We start from the raw sequence: 19,153 nt of genomic DNA on the forward strand, positions 1-19,153 counted from the left end.
AGGCAGTCATTTGTGGGTTTATGTCTCTATGTAACTGAGTCCATTTTGAGGTCACAAGTAACTTCAGTGCTGAAGCACATAATACTGCTTTCATGTCACTAAGTCATAATTCATAATTTCTTTTGTTTTGTTTATAAGGGTATTTCTGTGACTCCATTATAGCTTTTAGGTGTCTTAGTTCAAATAATTTTTATATCTAAATGACTTACATGTTAGACATAAAGAGTTGAATCGCTATGGCTTCGAAGTTGCTTCTAATGTTTTTATGTTAAAGAAGTGAAATACAGCTTACTATAAGAAATTAGCTGCGCTTTTTTGTATTTGCTTTCAGTTTACTCAAGAAAGCTTGCAAAACATAGATCATTGATGAGACATAACTTCTTATCTCTTAAATAAATCTGTCCTCTCCACTTTTTCTTTCAGTAAAAAAGTGCGTTTGGATTGGAATACTGATGCTGCCTCCTTGATTGGTGAGGAATTACAAGTGGACTTTCTTGATCACGTTCCACTCACTACACACAACTTTGTAAGTATTTCCTTTTATGTATTTTGATATAAATTGTACCAGTTTAACTACACATTTAGTCAAAGAATGTTTTAGGCATTAGGTGCCTTTTAGCTCTCTAAGCAGGGGGAAATTTCAGAAGTGATGATTTGAATCCTCCCCCCACTCCCCATGAACTGAATTTGCTAAATATCAATTGATGATGGAGTGTCAGAATCTTACATTTAGTGATTCATAGGTATCAGTCTTATGGATCTGTTGGCAATTGCACTGAATTTACAGGGGTGCTGTTAATTCTGCAAGGTCATGGAGTTGCTCTGTGAGCTAATGCTGCCTAGTAATTTGACAGTCTCTCTTTTGGGAGATGTAAGATTTGTTCAATACAGAGCAAATGAATAGAGCTAATAAATGATCTGATCCTCTTTCAGGTTTGATGATACTTTGTAGACAAAACAACAAAAACAACAACAAAAAACAATTCCCACCCCATCCAACTCTGTCACCTTACTAAGTACAAAATGGTGATTTTGAATGTTTGCACACTTCGTCATTTTTTTTTTTAATTATTGATTAAATAATGCCTTAAATGTTTGTAAGCTTTCCAGGTTTCCAACCAAACTGGAAATACATGCAAGAATGCTCAAGTGTGATTCAAAGTTCAGTAATATTTTGGGGGCACTGATAACGTTTTATCCTTGTTTTTATTTATGTCAAGCTCGAAAGATATTCATCTGCGTTAATTAAGAGAAGCTAGTATCTTGCATTAATCGTTCATTGTGTTTTCTAGGCTCGGAAGACATTTCTAAAGCTTGCTTTCTGTGACATCTGCCAGAAGTTCCTCCTAAATGGGTTTCGGTGTCAGACATGCGGTTATAAATTCCATGAGCACTGCAGCACTAAAGTTCCAACCATGTGTGTCGACTGGAGCAATATCAGGCAACTCTTGTAAGGACTGTTCCTTTTTAACAGCAACAGTAACTCTCTGTGACAGACAAGTGCTTTTTTCTTTGGGATCTTTGGGAAGTGTAATCACTTTCATCGAGTTCCAGACCGTGTGCATTGATTTCATAAAACAGCCAGCAATGACTGTCTGTTCCCAGGTGAAGAAGGCCATTTATATGCATTTTGTTAGTGCTGTAAATTTAGATATTCTGGGACAAGCAAACAAAGTTCCTGAATGAACAGGCAGGTACTATAATGCCCTTTTGATTCAGCATGGGAAGGCATCCTAATTCCTCTTGCATAATACTTGTGTTGGAAGAAAAGAAATCGTGATTCAGTTGGTTTTTAGCTGTTGGAAACGTGAGTGTTTCAGGACTGCCAGTGCCTTTCGCACCCTATTGAAAATGAATGGAACAGCGAGAAAAGTGATGAAGGATAATACTTTCGTAATACCAGTTAGAAAAAATTGAAGATCATTATGTTAGAAGTTCTTTTATCCAAAAGTGTTAAAATCTATAAATGGCTTTGTGTCTTGATTAGTGATTGCATTTTTTAAAACAACTGGTCAAACAGGTATGCATTTTCTTATACTGATTAGTAATCAGAATTTAGGATGATTGTGACTGCCTGGGTTTAATAAAAAATTTGGCTTCAAATACCCTGTCAGGAAAGTATGAAGTCTTACAGATTTGTATCTGAAGTTTAGTAAGAACACATGAAAGTCTGATGGGAGTCTGATGACATAGTTTTTAGTCATATCATACAGAAGGAAAACTTGATGTAAAGACAGGGGCGTGTTCATGAAGTTAATTATGCTGAAAAGAAACAGCCCTTTAAATTCTCAGTTTTAAAGAGCATTGTACAGGAGGTAGTGTAGCAGTTGAATTTGTAATTGTTTTTGTTGATATTTCAGATTGTTCCCAAATTCAAATATCAGTGACAGTGGTGTCCCTGCACTACCTCCCTTGACAATGAGACGGATGCGGGAGTCTGTCTCCCGGATACCTGTTAGGTAAGCTAGTATTTCCTGTCATTTCTGTTTTGGGAAATACAGTTGTTTAAAAACAAAATAAAACAACAACAAAAAAGAAACACCCCCAACTACTTGAAAATAGAACACTCACATAGACGGTTGGGATAAACGTGCAAGGCAACACCACTTTGTCATAGATGATACATAATGTCCTTCCTTGTTCTTAGATTCAAGCAAAGCATTGATTGGGAATCTATATTTTTAATTTTTAGTCCTAAGATTTTAAGTGAGGATATTAAAAGCTTGTGGAGACATTTGTTTTCCTGCCTAAGAAAATTTGAGGATCCCTTTGGTTTTGTGTGAATTAAATCTATTTCATCTGATCAGGTAGTATACACGTAAGGGTTAACTCACTTACTATACGTGACTCAAATGTGTAAAATAAAATAAAGTTCTGACGTTATGACCATTAATAAGCGATTAAAGAGAGAACAGTGGAAGCAGAAAATACTGTTCTTTTAAAGAAAGTTCTGAGACCTAGCAAGAATGTTCCTGTAGTTCTAAATGCTGGAATAAAATTTGTTTTCTTCCAAAGGGGCCTGTCTTCTGATCCTAATTTGTGCCTGTATTCTTTTCCTCTAAATTCTAGAGCCTGAAGAAGGCAGGCCATCTTTTGTTTTTTCTACATCCCTTTGAAAAAATCTTGACCTATTCAGGAATGAGACACAGAGCACGTAGCTGACTTGCAAATGGTTCTGTTTGTTTATTTATTTATTTTAGCTGGAACTACATCAGTAATTGATTTTATGTTCTCTTTGCTGTCTTACTCTACTTCCAGTGTTACTGAACAATGACTTATTAACTATACTTTTTTTTTTGGTGAAGGTTGGTTTTGGTTAAGCTACCTGTGTGATTTGTAATAAATAGGGTTTGATTGACATTAGCTGTGATTTATAACTCTTTGTTGAACTGGATTTTACTGTTGGCCTCTTTTTAACTGGTATTGGGTTTCATGACTTCCTTGCTGGCTGTTCTGTGTGAACAGTTGAACAGTCTTGCAAACTTAAAAACATAGGGCTTAGCAGTAAAAAGTACCTTTTAAGCTGTTCATTTAATAAGCTTGAAATGAGTGGTTTGTTTAAATTTAACAGGTCTGAATTAATCCAACAGAGTCAGTAATTTATCAGTATTTTAAATGTGAGTTGATGGGGATTGAGATGAACCGTGGCAAATTTTATACTGGCAGAAGTACTTAGAGGTACAGTGTGGCAAGAGGATCAGTGTGGCAAGTTTTTTAAATGTATTTTCTCAGCTGAAGGGAAAATAATTCAGCTGACCAAATACTTTAGTTAGCACGTTAGTCCCAACTTTTCCTGTGTTTGAAATCCTGCGTATGTTGTTGCTTTTGGACAGGCTACACTGAATAGTATTTTATAATTGCTAGACGGGGCGAAAAATAACCATAACCACTTTCTCTCTCTTTTCTTCCCAGTTCCCAGCACAGGTATTCTACACCTCATGCCTTTACATTCAACCCATCAAATCCTTCCAACGAGGGCTCCCTCTCCCAAAGACAGCGATCTACATCCACCCCAAATGTCCATATGGTTAGCACTACAATGCCTGTAGACAGCCGGATAATTGAGGTAATATTGAGAGGGATGGAATATCACACAGTTAAACTACAATGTAAATTGTGACTGACTATCTAATAGTCCAGGTTGTCCTGTCCAGTCCAAAAACACTTTTTTTTTTTTTTTGCTTCTGTCATTTGTGTACAGTTTCCCTTGTAGGCTGTGATGAAGGACAAAGGTGATAATTGCCTAGAAAGTTGACAGCTTATTCTTGCAGTCTTTACTAAAATTCTAGGTAGATTTTGGTGTCTGTAAAGACATGGGGGAGCTTAACAATCAAGTTTCACAGATCTGAAAAGAAAACAGGCTCTGTTTTTCTGAAGAAGTATGCATTAATGGGCATATTTTAAAATGTTCTTAGAGACTTATAAATCTGGATTTTTGGGGGGGCTAATGTTTGTTTTAAGTCAGACTGGAGGTGTAAGTCTAGATATTATAGTTCTCAGAGTTTGAATCCTCTAGTCAAAGCTTACTGACAGTATGTTGTGTGTTACACCCATGTGTAACTGATGGGGATTCCGGGCTCATGTGTTAAAACCACCTGTATCTTGAGAATACTTCTGCTGTTACTTCATTACAGGAATCCTTTTTTTTCCTTCTCCTACCTTAGAGCCTTAGACTGGCAGCATTGAGAGAGAATTCTTTGAAGTGAGGCCTAAAGAGTTTTTTTTTTTAATTATTATTATTTTTAATTATTATTTGTTTGTGTAAGGGAGTGGTTTGCAGGAAAGGCTTGCAGAAGGAAAGTGATGAACTGCAGAACTTCAGAAAACACGCTGTATTATTTTTTTTCCCCTCTGGAGTAGTTTAAAAACTCCTTAGGCCAAACCAAATCCTTTGACTGCTGAGTTTACTTGCATATTTCTTCAGCTGGTAGCTTGCAGGCTTCTTTGAAATATGAAGGCTTTCTTCAATGTGCCAGAGAAGTCCTCTGGATCTTTGGTGGAAGTGAAGCAAAGTGCACTGCAGCCCCATGAAGATTTTCTGGTTAGAAGTTTTGTGCCAGCTGGGTTTCATGGGGAAGATAGCATTTCCTACAGGCTTGCAGCTTGCTCAATTTTTATGGTTTTTGTTTTTTTTTTTTTTAAACTGCTTTATAAGCCTGACCTACTGTCTTTTATGGCACACAAAAAAAAAATGAAGCAGTCCAGAAAGAGAATATAAATTATTAAACATGGTAGTGCAATGAGCCTTTGAGGAGACATTGCTTTTTTTGTCCTTTATGCATAGCAGTAAAGAAGGAAATGATTTCTATTCTGCCTCTTCTAAATAGGGTAGAGGACTGAATAAAAAAAAGAAAGAAAAAAAAAAGATAGCAAATACCTTTAGGTATGCTATAGGAAAGGCCACCCTAATGAAGGATTTTACCAGAGGTTGAATAATATGATTTTTTTTTTTTTTGGTTTGAAGAGGAATAATTACTTAAAAGTTTCATTGCACTTAATTATCATATATCAAACAACTTAGGTTACATTTTCTTTCATTTATCCTAACATTTCATTAATTATTTTTTTATACTTCCTCTGTTCTGTTCTTTTATCTCTTACTGTGTTGGCCTAGAATAACAGCCTGAATGCTTCTCCCAGTTCCTGGTGCAGACGATTTTGTTTGAGGGGAAGAGTAGGTATTTTCTTGGTGCCTTTTGTTTTCTTGTGATTAACAGGATTGCTATAACTTCTAAGCCATGGCAGTGTCCACACGAAGTGTTTAATCTGGAGTTGATTTAATGAAAGTCTTTGTAGCATGTTCATACTTAAATACAGAGGACAACAATTGAAAAAGGCAAATTGATAGAAGAGCTTCATTTTTAGTTAGATGGATGAAGCCATGCTACTGTGATACTTATTATAAACTTGAATAGGCTTGGATTAGAGTTACATTTGGTCACGCAGATTTTTAAGTCTAAAACCTTCTCAAATACATCTGTTGTGTGGCTGTTTTTCTCTGGAAACTATTTTGTTGAACTTAGCTGTACAAAAGCCTAGATTAGGAACATGATGTACTTCACATCAAAGCAAAGGTGACAGGCTACAGCACTGGTGCATGGTGTTTTTTGTGCTGTAAGAAAAACTCTGGAGAACACTTTTGGTTTGTTTGCTGTAGAATTCATAAACAAAAAACATATTATTCAAATCAGGACTGAAGTTCAACAAAAATACTTCTCGGATAAGAACTACTTATACGTGACTACAAGAGCAATTGAAAATTATTTAGTGATTCTTTGCCAGCTTGAAAGAAGTTATGTTCTCAGGCTGATGTAGAAAAACACCCCTTGTAATTAATGCAGGTTCCTGAAAATAACTTTATGGTCCTCAAAATGGACAAAGGTAATAATTTGCAAAAATTATTCTCTGGTAGGTTATATAGATTTTAATTCACTCAGGCATGGAGTAGAGGAGTTCTGCAAGAATACGCTGTTTAGAATTCAAGCCTGGGAGAATACAGCTAACTAGCTAGAATGATGCATTTCATGAATGAATCTTTACTAGGGCTAATTTGAAAACTCTGTGGTGGAATATCAGCTTGTTCTGTCCTCCTGTGAAGTCTTACATTTGTTATTCTACTAATTAGTTAGAAAGTTTGAATTGACTTCTATTAACTTTTACAGTGTTTAACATTTCTGTAGTGCATGTTCTTGCTTTGTACTTATACAGTACCTGGATATTTTACCTTTCCTGTATGTTCTTTGGGATAATACGTAGCAGGTGAGAAAAGTTGTGGAGTCATGTTTGTCAGAGCTTAGTTTATCTTGTGCATGGCTGTAGAGTTGTGTTGTAAAGTGCCTGTGGCATGAGGTGAGAGTTGTCATACTGTACCAACTAGTGAACTGTGTAAGAACATGCTTTTCAAATATCATCAAACTTTAATCTGTGAAAAAATGTTTTGAAAAGGAGCTGTTTTTGTATCAGAGCACAAGATGTAGCTTATTATGTGTTGAAATATCTCTACCATACTATTTCAAAATGTATATTGACCTGGAATGTTTTAGAGGCTTTTTGAGGTTTCCTACTTATAATCCAAAACCTTTTTGAAAAATTGTCCCCTGGAGATACAGAACCATGACAGGAGCTATGTTCAGATCTGAAATGCAAGCATGTGTAGCAACAGAGTGGTGGGAATGCAGAAAGTATTTCTGGTGTTTATTCTTGTTCGATGTCTCCCCCCCCCCCCCCTTTTTTTTTGGTAGTAATACCTTTTAATATGCTGTGAATATTTTTAATGTGTTGTAAAAATTGACAACGTGCATGTTTCGTAGCAAATAGGGTTCTTATAACTAGAAAATAACTAAGCTGTCATCTTTTAAAGGGTCTTGGTTAATATTGTATGATACTTGATCAAAACTATTAAGAAGTATTTCAACACAACTACTCGTGCTTGTTTCTTTGTATGCTATTGTGTACTTACTAACTCTTTTGATCTGTCTTCTCTGTTTTAGGATGCAATTCGAAGCCATAGTGAATCAGGTATGGTTTCAATAATAATAATAAAAGTGTAGTATTATTTTGTGTTTATTTTATGGTTCATAACTATTTTATTCTATTTTTATATTTAAGCTTCACCCTCTGCTCTGTCTGGAAGTCCTAACAATATGAGCCCAACTGGCTGGTCTCAGCCCAAAACCCCAGTCCCAGCCCAAAGAGAGAGAGCCCCTGGATCTAATACACAAGAAAAAAACAAAATTGTAAGTAATTTTTTACCATTTTTAACATTTTAAATATGTAAAAGAGTTCTTCAATTTGAGTGTTGTGATTTTTTTTTTAAGTAAGTTTCTTAAATATTTCAGATGTCTTCAAATACTTAATTATTTAAACCCACAATTATTTGTTCCTCTTGAGGTCTCGGATCAGGGTTTAAGTTTTTAGTGCAGAAATTAAAGATAGTTTCGTAAGCAGTTAAAGCCTTCCAGGAATAATACATTTTGTATTTCTTCTATGAAAAAAAAATTAGTTTGGGAAATAATTAAATGGTATTCTGGAAAATAATTAAATGAATAAATAAAGAACGTGTACTTAATGTTTTCTTTTGTTATCTATTTAAATTTTTATTTAATTTAGTGTTGTTAGCTACCCCCTCTGCCTATCAAAACTGAGAAAAACAGAAGTGCAAACTACAGGAACAAAATCCTCAAGGCTTTAGTGCATCCTAATTTTGTGTGAATGAAATTATTTAATTCTTGGTGCATATATTAGTGTATATAATCTACTTGATTAAATAATTAACTAAAGCTATGCCTATTTTTGTTCCAGAGGCCTCGTGGACAAAGAGATTCCAGTTATTACTGGGAAATAGAAGCAAGTGAAGTCATGCTTTCTACAAGAATAGGGTCAGGTTCTTTTGGAACTGTTTACAAAGGCAAATGGCATGGTAAGTTCTTGTCTTCTCAAAATGTTGATACTGTAGAAGGACAGTAATCCAGAAAACAGTGAAACTGTTTTAATGGTGCTGTGTGCATATCTACCACCAAAGGTCCTAGGTGAGAAATACTAATTTCCTAATTTTAACACTGGAAAAACTAAGACACAGATCAGACATCAAAACCTGAATCTAAAAACTGGTATTTCCATGTCTGTTATATTGGATCCAACATTATTTTATTTAATACCATGTTCTAAAATTTCACAGCAGGATGTTGAATTAAATTTACCTTTTTTCATTTGAATACCTCTGTGGTTTAATTTGCATAATTATATTCAAGGTGGCAGGGGAAGGAAATAACTATAAATTGCTTTCACTGTGGATTATTTCTAAGGAAAAAGATGGTTAATGTGAGAGTTCATAATAAAAGGTTGCTGGAATACTTCAAAAAGAAGCACACTGCAGAACTACGGAACTAGGTTCCAAATTCATGGCATCTGATATAAAAAGAAACACAACACAAAGCGCTTGAAACACAGAAATCAAGAGGGGGGGAAAAAAAGTTAAGTAAGATGTCACTAAACAAAGTTATAAATGTGAATTTCTTGTGAATACTTTTTTTACCAAAACATTTGCAACTATTCTTCGTGTATCAAGAACTTCATGTGTTAAACAGGAGCTGCGTGGAGCTACAATTTACAAATGACTTTAAGTTGTGTGCACAAAATGGCTGTATAGCTATCACCTAATTCAGTATAAGTAAGATTCGGTATCTTGTTTGAGGTAACTGTATATAGTTCTCCTGTTTTCTGGGGAAAGACGATGTTAAATTACCAAAAAATGTCAGTCTGATTTTATGAATTAATGTCAGCAAAGCAAAGTAACTGAAACAATTCTTTCCTGTTTTTTTTTTTTTAAATGTTGCTGACTTTCTGTTAAAGTGAAATTCTAGGACAGCATTTTTTTTCCTTTTTTGTTTTTGTTTGTTGTTTTTGTAACCATCAGTTGCAGTGTGGTCTTGAAAGATTTAAAAGTGTATTTCTTGCAAGTCTTTTTCATTTAGAATTGTAGAAATGGGGAGTTCACAGTGCACAATTTAATGAAGTGCAGATTTTTTTAGTAACCTATTATAATAGTACAAATGCAGCAATAAAACTGTCTTGGTGAAGCTGAAGCTAAAGGAAATTAAGTGTTGCAGATTGCTGCAAACTTAGATAGAAATCCTCGGTTAAGGTAGAGGTGTCAGCTTTCCTAACGTGCTCAACCATGAAGGTCTGTTTGCACTGTACGTTTGGAGAGCACCTAAGGGCTGTTAAGAGGATGTGTACAACTGTATGTAAACTGTATTAGGTTTCCACTAAGATTCTCTGACTTAGTCTTCCAAAATAATAATTATATTTATCAATTTCATTGATATGATAGTGTCAAGGACAGTCTTGCTATGAGGAGTGCGTCTCTTGTTGAACAGGTATCTTGCACTTCCATATTTTTCCAGATTGTTCTGACCGTTAAGTACTAATTTTAATATTTGCACCACTTCTGTTACAGACCTCATTTGGATCCTGTAGTGTCCTGTAGCATGCTCCTAAATTTAAAAGGAGGAAAGAGAACCAAGGCAGTTTAAATGGGTTGGAAGACTACCTATCATAAACACTCATTTCCCCTTTGACCCTGGTAATCAGTTCTAGGTTTTTGGTGGTTGGGGGGTGGTGGAAGCTAATTGTCTTCAGATTGCTGCTAAACAAACAAGTGCTATTGTGTATTTCTTTCTGTAGAGGAAACTGCTTGGGGAATACCATGCAGCCTAAAAAAGTGTGGCACCTGATTCAATAAAAACCGGTGTGAAACTAAAAACATCACTTAATTAGTGGATCAAGGATCATAATGGAGGATATGTTGAAAAATAACATGAAAATACTTGGTTTATAATCAGTGGATGCTGCATCCTTGTCTTGGCATATCCTAGCAATATACTTCAAGTATTGACAGACATCTGTTGGTCTTGCATTGTATATGAACGGTAGTTGCAGTAGGTACTGGGTACTTCAGGGGCTGGTTTTAGCAGTCATGTGAAACTGGTTGTCTTTCTGCCAGTTGTGTTTTACCGTTCTGGTGTATAAGCAGAGAGATCTCTTAAATTATAGAAAAAAATTTCATGCTGAAAATGTGAGATGGTTCTCTTTAGGAAGATGCTGAAGGATGAAATATGAAGTACATTGCATTTATGGAAGTTAAGGGAAGAAGATATAAATGTACAGCAATGTGTTAAATACTTGCACATCTTTCTGTAAATTGAAATTATACAGTAACTACAGTGGAAGGTAGTGCAGTTTCCATCAGGGTACTTTTCTCTGAAACTTTCAAGTACCAGTCTGCATATGCTTTTCATAAGTTGCAACAATTTTTTTTTAATTGAGCTGTTAGTATTCCTAATGTCTTCAGCTGATCGTTATGTTCTAGAGAATATAAAATTCTCTAAAATATTCTGTGTTTCATGTATATCTTGGAAGAGAGACCGTATTAAGAAAAGAATGAGTTGATTGTGGTAGCAGAGAAATCTGTCATTCTAGGGATTTTTTTTGTAGTGTAGGTGATGGTGCTGGAATGTGAAGTGGCAGCAGCCCCCAAATGGTGGGATAAGCCTATTTGAGAAGAGAGCTGCTCTCAAATTTCTCTTTGCTTGTATGTGGACTAAGAATAAGTTTCAGTTTTCGTAAGCCCCTTTTACCTTCTTGTGACGGTGTCAAGGCAAGTTTATCCCCCTCTTGAATTTTAAAATGTTCTGTCCATCCGTAGTTAATGATTTTGGTGTTTACAGATTTCACTGAGGAATCGGTGGGTCTTGCTGTTAGTGGCTTTACTTTTGTTAGAACAGTCAGCTTCATTATACTATTGTACCTTTTTTGATCAGTTCAGTTCTACTGTTTCCTAGATGTACACTGTAAAGCTTTTTACAACGTTATTCTGTGGCAATAGTCCTTAAACAGATAGGACTGAGTCATCATGTATTCATTCCTTTCTGGATTGCCCCTCAACAGACACTGAAATTTAAACCAACCATGTACACTGACATCAATTCAAATGAATCTTTTAGGAAAAAAATATAATATATCAGCTTAAAGAACAGTAAGATATTTCATTTAGTCCCCAAATTGTTACTGAAATCTTAAAATCAGTTATATTGTTCATAATTTTTCTGCTATTCCTGAACAGAACATTTATTCCTCCCATTCCTGAACCTTAGCAACATTTCAGTCTGGGAAATTTATGTACAAATCATAGAACGGTTTGGGTTGGAAGGGACCTTTCAAAGCCATCTAGTCCAGTGCTACTGCCCTGGGCAGGGACACCTGTCACTAGATCAGGTTGCTGAAAGCCTTGTCCAGCCGGACTCGGAGTGCTCCCAGTGGTGGGGCAACCACAAAAAATCTGGGCAACCTGTTCCAGTGTCTCAGCACCTTCAACATAATACCGGAAGATATTTTTTTCATTGTAAATGAACCTTCTTGCAGTTTAAAACTGCCACCCCTTCTCCTGTTACTACAGGATGTGGTTAAAAAAAAAAAAAAAAGTCTTCCTCCATCTTCCTGTTGAAAGGCTGCAGTAAGGTCTCCCTAGAGTCTTTCCTAGGCTAAATACCCCCAACTCTTTCAGCTTTTCTTCACAGGCAGGTGTTCCAACCCTCTGATCATTTTTATGCCCCTCCTCTGGATGGGCTCTCACAGGTTCACGTCTGTCTTGTACCGGGGAGCCCAGAGCTGGATGCAGTGCTCCAGGTGGGGCCTTAGGAGAGCAGAGTAGAGGGGCAGGGTCACCTCCCGTGACCTGCTGGCCATGATTCTTTTGGTGCAGCCCAGAATATGGTTGGCTTTCTGGGCTACAAACACTGCCAGCTCATATGTGATGTTTCATCCACCAGTACCCCCAAGGCTTTCTCTGCAGGGCTACTGTCAATCAGTTCATCCCCCAGCCTATACTGGTACTGGGGATTGCCCCAGCCCCGGTGCAGCACCTTATTGGAGTTTGAGGTTCACTTGGACCTACTTCTCAAGTCTGTCAGTGTCCCTCTGGAGGACATCTCTTCCCACTAACACACATGTCAACTGTACCACCGCACTCGGGTGTCATCCACAAACCTGTTGAGGGTGCATTCAATCCTACTGCCTATGTCATTAATGAAGATGTTAAATAGTGTTGGTCCCAATATGGACCTTTGAGGGACACCACTTGTTACAGGTTTCCATTTGGCCATGGAAAGCCAATTAAGCCAATTCCTTGTCCGTCAAATAGTCTAGCAAGAATGTTGTGGGGAACCATATCAAAGGCACTACAGAAGTCCAGGTAGATGAGACCAGTTGCTCTTCCCTTGTATGGTGATGCAGTCACCTCATCATAGAAGGCCGTTGAGTGAGGCATGATTTATCTTGGCTGAAGCCATGTTGGCCGTCTCTAATCACCTCCCTGTCTTCCATATGGTAACTTCCAGGAGGATTGGTTCCATGATCATACCAGGCACTGAGGTGAGGCTGACTGGTTGCTAGTTTCTAGGGTCCTCCTTACTGCCCTTTAAAAATGGGCGTGATTCTCTTTTTCCTCTAGCCGCTGGGGACTTTGCCTGACTGCCATGACTTTTCAAATACGATGAAGGGTGGCTTAGCAACTACATCAGCCAATTCCCGAAGGACCCTGGGATGCATCTTGTCAGGTCCCACGGACACGTGTGTTCAGGTGTCTCAGGTGGCCCTGAACCTGACCTTTTTTTTACGATGGGAGTGACTTTGTTCCCCCAGGCCCTACCCTGAGATTCAGGGACTTGAGATGTTTATAAGTAAAAATAAATATCCAGCTTTAAGATAAACAGAGTTTGTATATATTTTAAAAAATATAAATATAAGTTTATACACACACACACGTATATGGTAAAGCTGGATATAAAAAGGATAGTGGTGAGTCTTTGCATACTGTTTGGAAGCCAAGAGACTCTGATGTGACTGTGCTTGAACTAATGTGCTGAGAATGCAGCTACACTAAAATACTGTCCTGTGAAACAGCTGTGACTGCACCCCTTTGAGATTTTAATAGCTTCAAATCCTGCAAAAAAGCATACATATAGTCCTAGCCAACTGTAGCTGTTAAAAAATAGAAGGGAAGCATGTTGAACAATTAATGGCTTTCATTGTTCTCAAATTCAGGTAAATGAATTGTGCGGTACTACAGAAGTTCAAGTGTCTGCAGGAAAATCCTGACCTATGTACAGATTACTAGAGGTGTGCTGTGCACAACCTAGGGATTTTACGTCTATTTTAAAGTACTGTTATTTATTATTTTTGAAAAACAAAAACATTTTTAGTAATTTTTACTGTAAATGTATTTTCAGGGGATGTAGCCGTGAAGATACTAAAGGTTGTAGATCCAACCCCAGAACAGTTCCAGGCTTTCAGAAATGAAGTGGCTGTATTAAGGTGAGTTCACAGTTTCTTTGCTACGTTTTATTTGATGGCGCTGTATTTACCTACTACCCCTCCTTTAAGGCATCTTACCCAGTATTCTATGTTTGATAGGCAAAAAAAGCAGATCTCCAGAGAAAAACCACAGAAAAGAGAGCATATGGCGATACCTCTGAATACTATTGTAGAGCTGTGAGACACCAGTAGTAACTCAGTGGTTCTTCACTACTTCTGAAATTTGTTTTTTTGAGATAACTAATACTAACATCCATAGTCCTTCAGGTCACATTTGGCATGTAATAGCAGGTGAAGATTAACAAATTTTGCCATAATGCTCATCACCAGACAGAATACTCAATCTGTACCTTTTTTAAATTGCAGCATAATTCCCTTTTTATAGTTCTCTGATCCATGTAACTTTCCATGTATTCTGCTTTCAAATACTGGTATTGTAATGTCTAATTGAAATTAAAGTAACTAATTTTAATACTGAAATTAAGTAACTAATTTTAAAACTGAATCCTGTGACTGAACCTGTTAGAATATACAGGAACTATATTTTTCATCTGTTAACTCCTTTACAGGTTATAATAACCCTTTAGTTTCCTATTGGGATTCAGTCTTCTATTTTAAGTTGTCACTTTTTCATAGCTTTCAGGGAGATTTTTATTATTCCAGTCACTTATTCTAAAAGCACTTGGAAGTGTGACTGTTGGTTACTAATTTCAAAAACCCTGAGTTTTCTTGACATCTTTCTCTTAAACATTGTTCTTAAATAACTTCCGTGGAATTAAAGGGAAATATTTTATCTAAAAAGAAAATCAGCTAATTTTATTAAAAAAAAAAAAAAGGCAAACAGAAATTAGTGACTGTGGCATATTTTTATTATTTTTAAAAACAAACTTTACACATGCATCTACTTAAACTGTTTGGTTTTGGACTTGAAAGCTGACATATATGTTCCTTCAGATGGGACTGCATTTTCAAAAGAATTTGAAAACGCTTTTTGTAAAGATACTAATTTCTTTTTCTGCTCCTTCCTATTAGGAAGACTCGGCATGTTAACATTTTGCTCTTTATGGGCTACATGACTAAAGACAACCTGGCCATTGTTACACAGTGGTGTGAAGGAAGCAGTCTGTATAAACACCTGCATGTTCAAGAGACCAAGTTCCAAATGTTCCAGCTCATTGATATTGCTCGGCAGACAGCACAGGGAATGGAGTGAGTAGGATCAATAATGGTGTCTGTTCTCATCTCTTGGAATTACGTTTCCTTTTCCTTCCCCAAACCTTAATATGTAACCTTAGAGCTATTGCTCCGAGATTTTAATATGTCAAGCTGGTGTGCTGAGTCATCAGTTAGTGTCTGTGTACAGATGGTGTGAATGAAGATTTGTGATGAATCTACATAATATTTCAGAACTTCTTAAACACTATTTAAGTCTTCGCCACATAGTTCTGAAAGGTTACACTCTGATCCATGTCAAAGGACTGTTAAGACTGCAAAGTTAAGTACTCAAATGAAAAAGGTTTTGTGCAGCCTTAATCCAGCACTGTTGTATGCATTGTCACTTTCTTTCATCTAGGATTTTTCTGACAGAATCTAGTCTTAATTCATGTTAGACCAGTAGCCACTAAGAGTCAATGTTTCTGTATTTTATCTACATTGTACCTTAAGGTCTTACTGAAAAGCAATAGATGAGATCATATTCTAAATTTAGAATTATTAAGTTCCTTCTTTTTTTTCCCTGTTGTTGGAGAATATAGGGACTCTGAGTGTATAATAATGCAAGTACAATTTAAGACAGGTCAGATAGAAGCTTTATCAACTATGACCTTAGTGAAAGAACGTTTGGACAGCATCTCCCCCTCTGCTCCCCTGTTCTTTGCCAAGTGATTGCAAAGATCTGATTGATATACTGTTAGAGGGAAAAAAGGCAATAAGGAAAAACAATCGTGCTGTTAACAAGGCCAACTACTCGCTAGGGTTGGCCACCTTAAGTAGCTTGTTAACTGCCACGGTTCTAGCAAGGAGTCAATATATATATTGACTCTGATATATACTGATACTGATATATATGTATCAGTGTGACAATGTGGAGAGATGGCTCTTGGTGGAGCCTGTGGGAATGGCAACCTCAGTATTATCTTACCTCAGAAGCAAGAGGCTGGAAATAATCACACTGATAGCTTTTAGTTGAAAGGAACGTTCTTTTAGGTAAAATAAACTTCTTAGACCTCTCATATCTTAAATAATAATTCTACCACCACACAGTGTTACCATAACATTGCAGTGCTTTGGTAAGCACTAATTAATATTGACAGTACTTCTGTGAGATGAAGGGATGGCTCTTTTCATTAGACAGTGGCAGATCTCACAGATAAATCTTGGAAAAGTTCTCTAGATGTCTGAGTAGAAACAGTAACCACCTCAGTTCTATTTCAGACCAATTAATATTAGTGTTCATAGCATAGAAGATGCTGACATTTGCTGAAGCTGTCAGTGCTCATCTGTTGTAAGGCAGGACCCAGGTTTCCAGTCTGACACCCAGCAAACCAGGAACATATTGTGACTGCAGACTAAAACAGTTCGTGAAAAGTGAGCCTTAGCATAGCATGCAAATTTCACAAGTAAGAGGATGGCATCAGGTTCTCTAGGGCATTATTACGTTACATGACAATGATGCTACTATTTCTCTTCTTGAGATTTATTTGTGTTGCTTTCACTTTCTGTAATGCTCTAGCTTTGTAGTTGACTAGCACTTGCTACATTTCTCTTTCCTGTAAATTTCTCTGTATCCTGTAAATTCACTAAAGCAAGAGATTATGAAAGTGGTTGAGTATGTAGTAAACTGACAGTGTCTACCAGTAAATGAAAAGGCCCAGTTTATACAAACAGCCTCCGTTATGTCACTTTTCTGTTTTTTCTTTCGTAGCTACTTACATGCGAAGAATATCATCCACAGAGACATGAAGTCCAATAGTATCCTTTCCTAACTTAATCTCACTTTAACGTGAGAGTGATTTGTTGTTCACATGGATCTTCTGGGGGCTTAAAATAGCTGTTTCAAATGTATATAACTAAAAATGAATAATTCCTCTGGATGAGTGAGAAGATACGTTTAGCAAGGACTTGCATAGAAGGTATGTGCATGCGTACTGAACTGTTGTTATAAAGATGAAAAAAGAGGTGCAGCAGTCATGATCCAGAAGTGTCTTATTATAATTAAATGGTATTTATGCAATATATCTCTATTAGCTGGAGGTCACTGTAGAGAAGTGCTACTTGATGGGGGGATGCGTGTGCATACTAATGCATATGTTGGCCCCACGCTGTATCCTCTGTATCTTTAGAAAATGTAAAACATCTTCAGATGACTGGCAGAAATGAAGCCAAAAATCTTAATTTAAACTCAAGAAAAGGGGGCCTTTTACCAATATATTTCTTTCAAAAATGTAAATTTAGTAATGCATGCAGAGTACGTATGTTGTCAAATGATGTCTTTCACCTTTGAAAATGTCTGCTTTTGAAATTGCTGAGAAGAGAACTTACTGAGTTAGCACATGGGTGGTAACTTCCTTTCCTAATGTGAACAGAATGTTTTGCAAAGGTAATTATTAAAAGATAGGTCAAATCCAGTAGTTCCATAGTTTAAGGAATTTCCCTTTTCAGTTAGGCTAGAAAAATAATCACTTCAGTATATAGGAATTTAGTGTATAGGTTAGGACTTTGTGATTCCTCATGACGGTAACCTTGAACTATGAGTCTGTTGTCTGTCATAGTATTTCTGAATCGTCTTTCCAATTTAAGACATTCTTAAATGAAATTATAAAATTATTTCTTCTTAAAATAATCCAAAGTTCTAGCCTCTCAATCTTTACAGACAAACTTATTAAGCAGATAGATTACAACTAGTGCAGACCTGCATTTTTCATGTTGAAGTAGTTAGATCATGGTTAAATTTCAGGAGATCTACCAGAGGGCTTTATGTAAATAAGTTTATTTTGATATTTGTTTTGCAATAGTTTTTTCATAGTTTTCTTTTTTTAGTTGTGATGACTTCTGTGGTGTTTCTCTGTGTCTCTTGGCAGCATTTACTTAAGTACCTGTATTTGATGTCAACAGTTAATTTCTATAGTACCTTGTAAAGAAGATAAATATACAAATAACACTAAAACATATAGTCTTGTCTGGTCCTAAGTGTTAATTCTGTAAATACAGATGCCATGAAATTTACTTTTTCTCTAAGATACAATGCATAGTAGGCAAAACAAAAAACCAGCACTGTTTTTGGATAGTTGACTTGTATTTTTGAGGACCCTAACCAGATGCTTTGTAATCATGACAGAAAATTCAGCATTATTTACTCAAGTTTTCTACAGAATTTCTTTAACAATTGTTCAGATATATTTCTTCATGAAGGCCTCACAGTGAAAATAGGAGACTTTGGTCTGGCAACTGTAAAGTCCAGGTGGAGTGGATCACAACAGGTGGAACAACCCACTGGTTCAATCTTGTGGATGGTGAGCAAAACACTGTACTGCTTCTTGAATAGTTTTCTTTCATTCTGTTAAAGTATGTTTTGTCTGTTGAGCACTAGATTTTGGACAAAGCTTTAAATCTAAGTGACAATGTATGCTGTTAGTACTGAGTAGACGTTTATTCCAGTTGTAGGACAAGTTAAAATTGAAGAACGAAGTGCTGAGGTGCTTGTTTGTCCAAAGTAGACACCATTCACAGTGTGAATCTAAAGGTTTTCCTCTTGAATTTTTGGAGTTCTAAACATGGAGGGTAAAGACAGAGCTGTCGGTGGAATTACAAGTTCCAAGAGCAGAGAAGAGTCTTTCTCCTGCAGTCATCCTACGTTTCCCCCAAAGGGCTCTTCTCACTGGAGAACAGCAGCCTTTAATCTGCTTAATAGTGGCTTTGGGGGAGATCAGTGAGATGCTGTCTTTATCTGTGTTCTTCATCATGGTCTCTTCTTCCCCTGCGCCCTGCTACGGACTCGGTGATATCCCACCTCGTGTACTTGCTGGTTACACATTCAGCAGCTTTGTCAGGTGGTTGGGCAAAGGACGGGAAGTGCTCCTTGAAGTGTGGGGAGGAGCACAAGTCACCTTTGGTGCTTGTATGATGCTTGATACATACCAAGATGGAGCTGTGAGGCCCACTGCTGGTCCTTCCCTTGCATGAGATTGCTGCAGGAAGTTTTGAGGCAGCTCAGAAGCGTTGTAGGTGAATGTGTGTGTGTGTGTGGAAGTTCTCAAATTCTGCTGGAAATTTGTGGGGTTTC

At 36.8% G+C, this 19,153-nt stretch overlaps 1 protein-coding gene across 10 annotated transcripts in view; it reads left to right on the forward strand.

Moving 5' to 3' along the window:
- The window catches only part of RAF1 (Raf-1 proto-oncogene, serine/threonine kinase), a 69,278-nt gene that overhangs the window by 43,859 nt on the left and 6,266 nt on the right, over window positions 1-19,153 (forward strand). For 7 of the 10 annotated variants that reach the window (XM_083796435.1, XM_083796437.1, XM_083796438.1 and 4 more), the window contains 11 exons: window positions 424-526; window positions 1,293-1,450; window positions 2,361-2,459; window positions 3,913-4,066; window positions 7,491-7,518; window positions 7,609-7,736; window positions 8,302-8,419; window positions 13,788-13,872; window positions 14,905-15,081; window positions 16,796-16,842; window positions 18,265-18,383. In XM_083796435.1, coding sequence (XP_083652561.1) covers window positions 424-526; window positions 1,293-1,450; window positions 2,361-2,459; window positions 3,913-4,066; window positions 7,491-7,518; window positions 7,609-7,736; window positions 8,302-8,419; window positions 13,788-13,872; window positions 14,905-15,081; window positions 16,796-16,842; window positions 18,265-18,383 — 1,216 coding nt within the window. The remainder of the gene's footprint in view (window positions 1-423; window positions 527-1,292; window positions 1,451-2,360; window positions 2,460-3,912; window positions 4,067-7,490; window positions 7,519-7,608; window positions 7,737-8,301; window positions 8,420-13,787; window positions 13,873-14,904; window positions 15,082-16,795; window positions 16,843-18,264; window positions 18,384-19,153) is intronic. The other 3 variants (XM_083796442.1, XM_083796434.1, XM_083796441.1) reach the window with 1 other exon arrangement.

Source organism: Anser anser (assembly GCF_964211835.1).
Source record: "Anser anser genome assembly, chromosome: 12".
NCBI lineage: Eukaryota > Metazoa > Chordata > Aves > Anseriformes > Anatidae > Anser > Anser anser.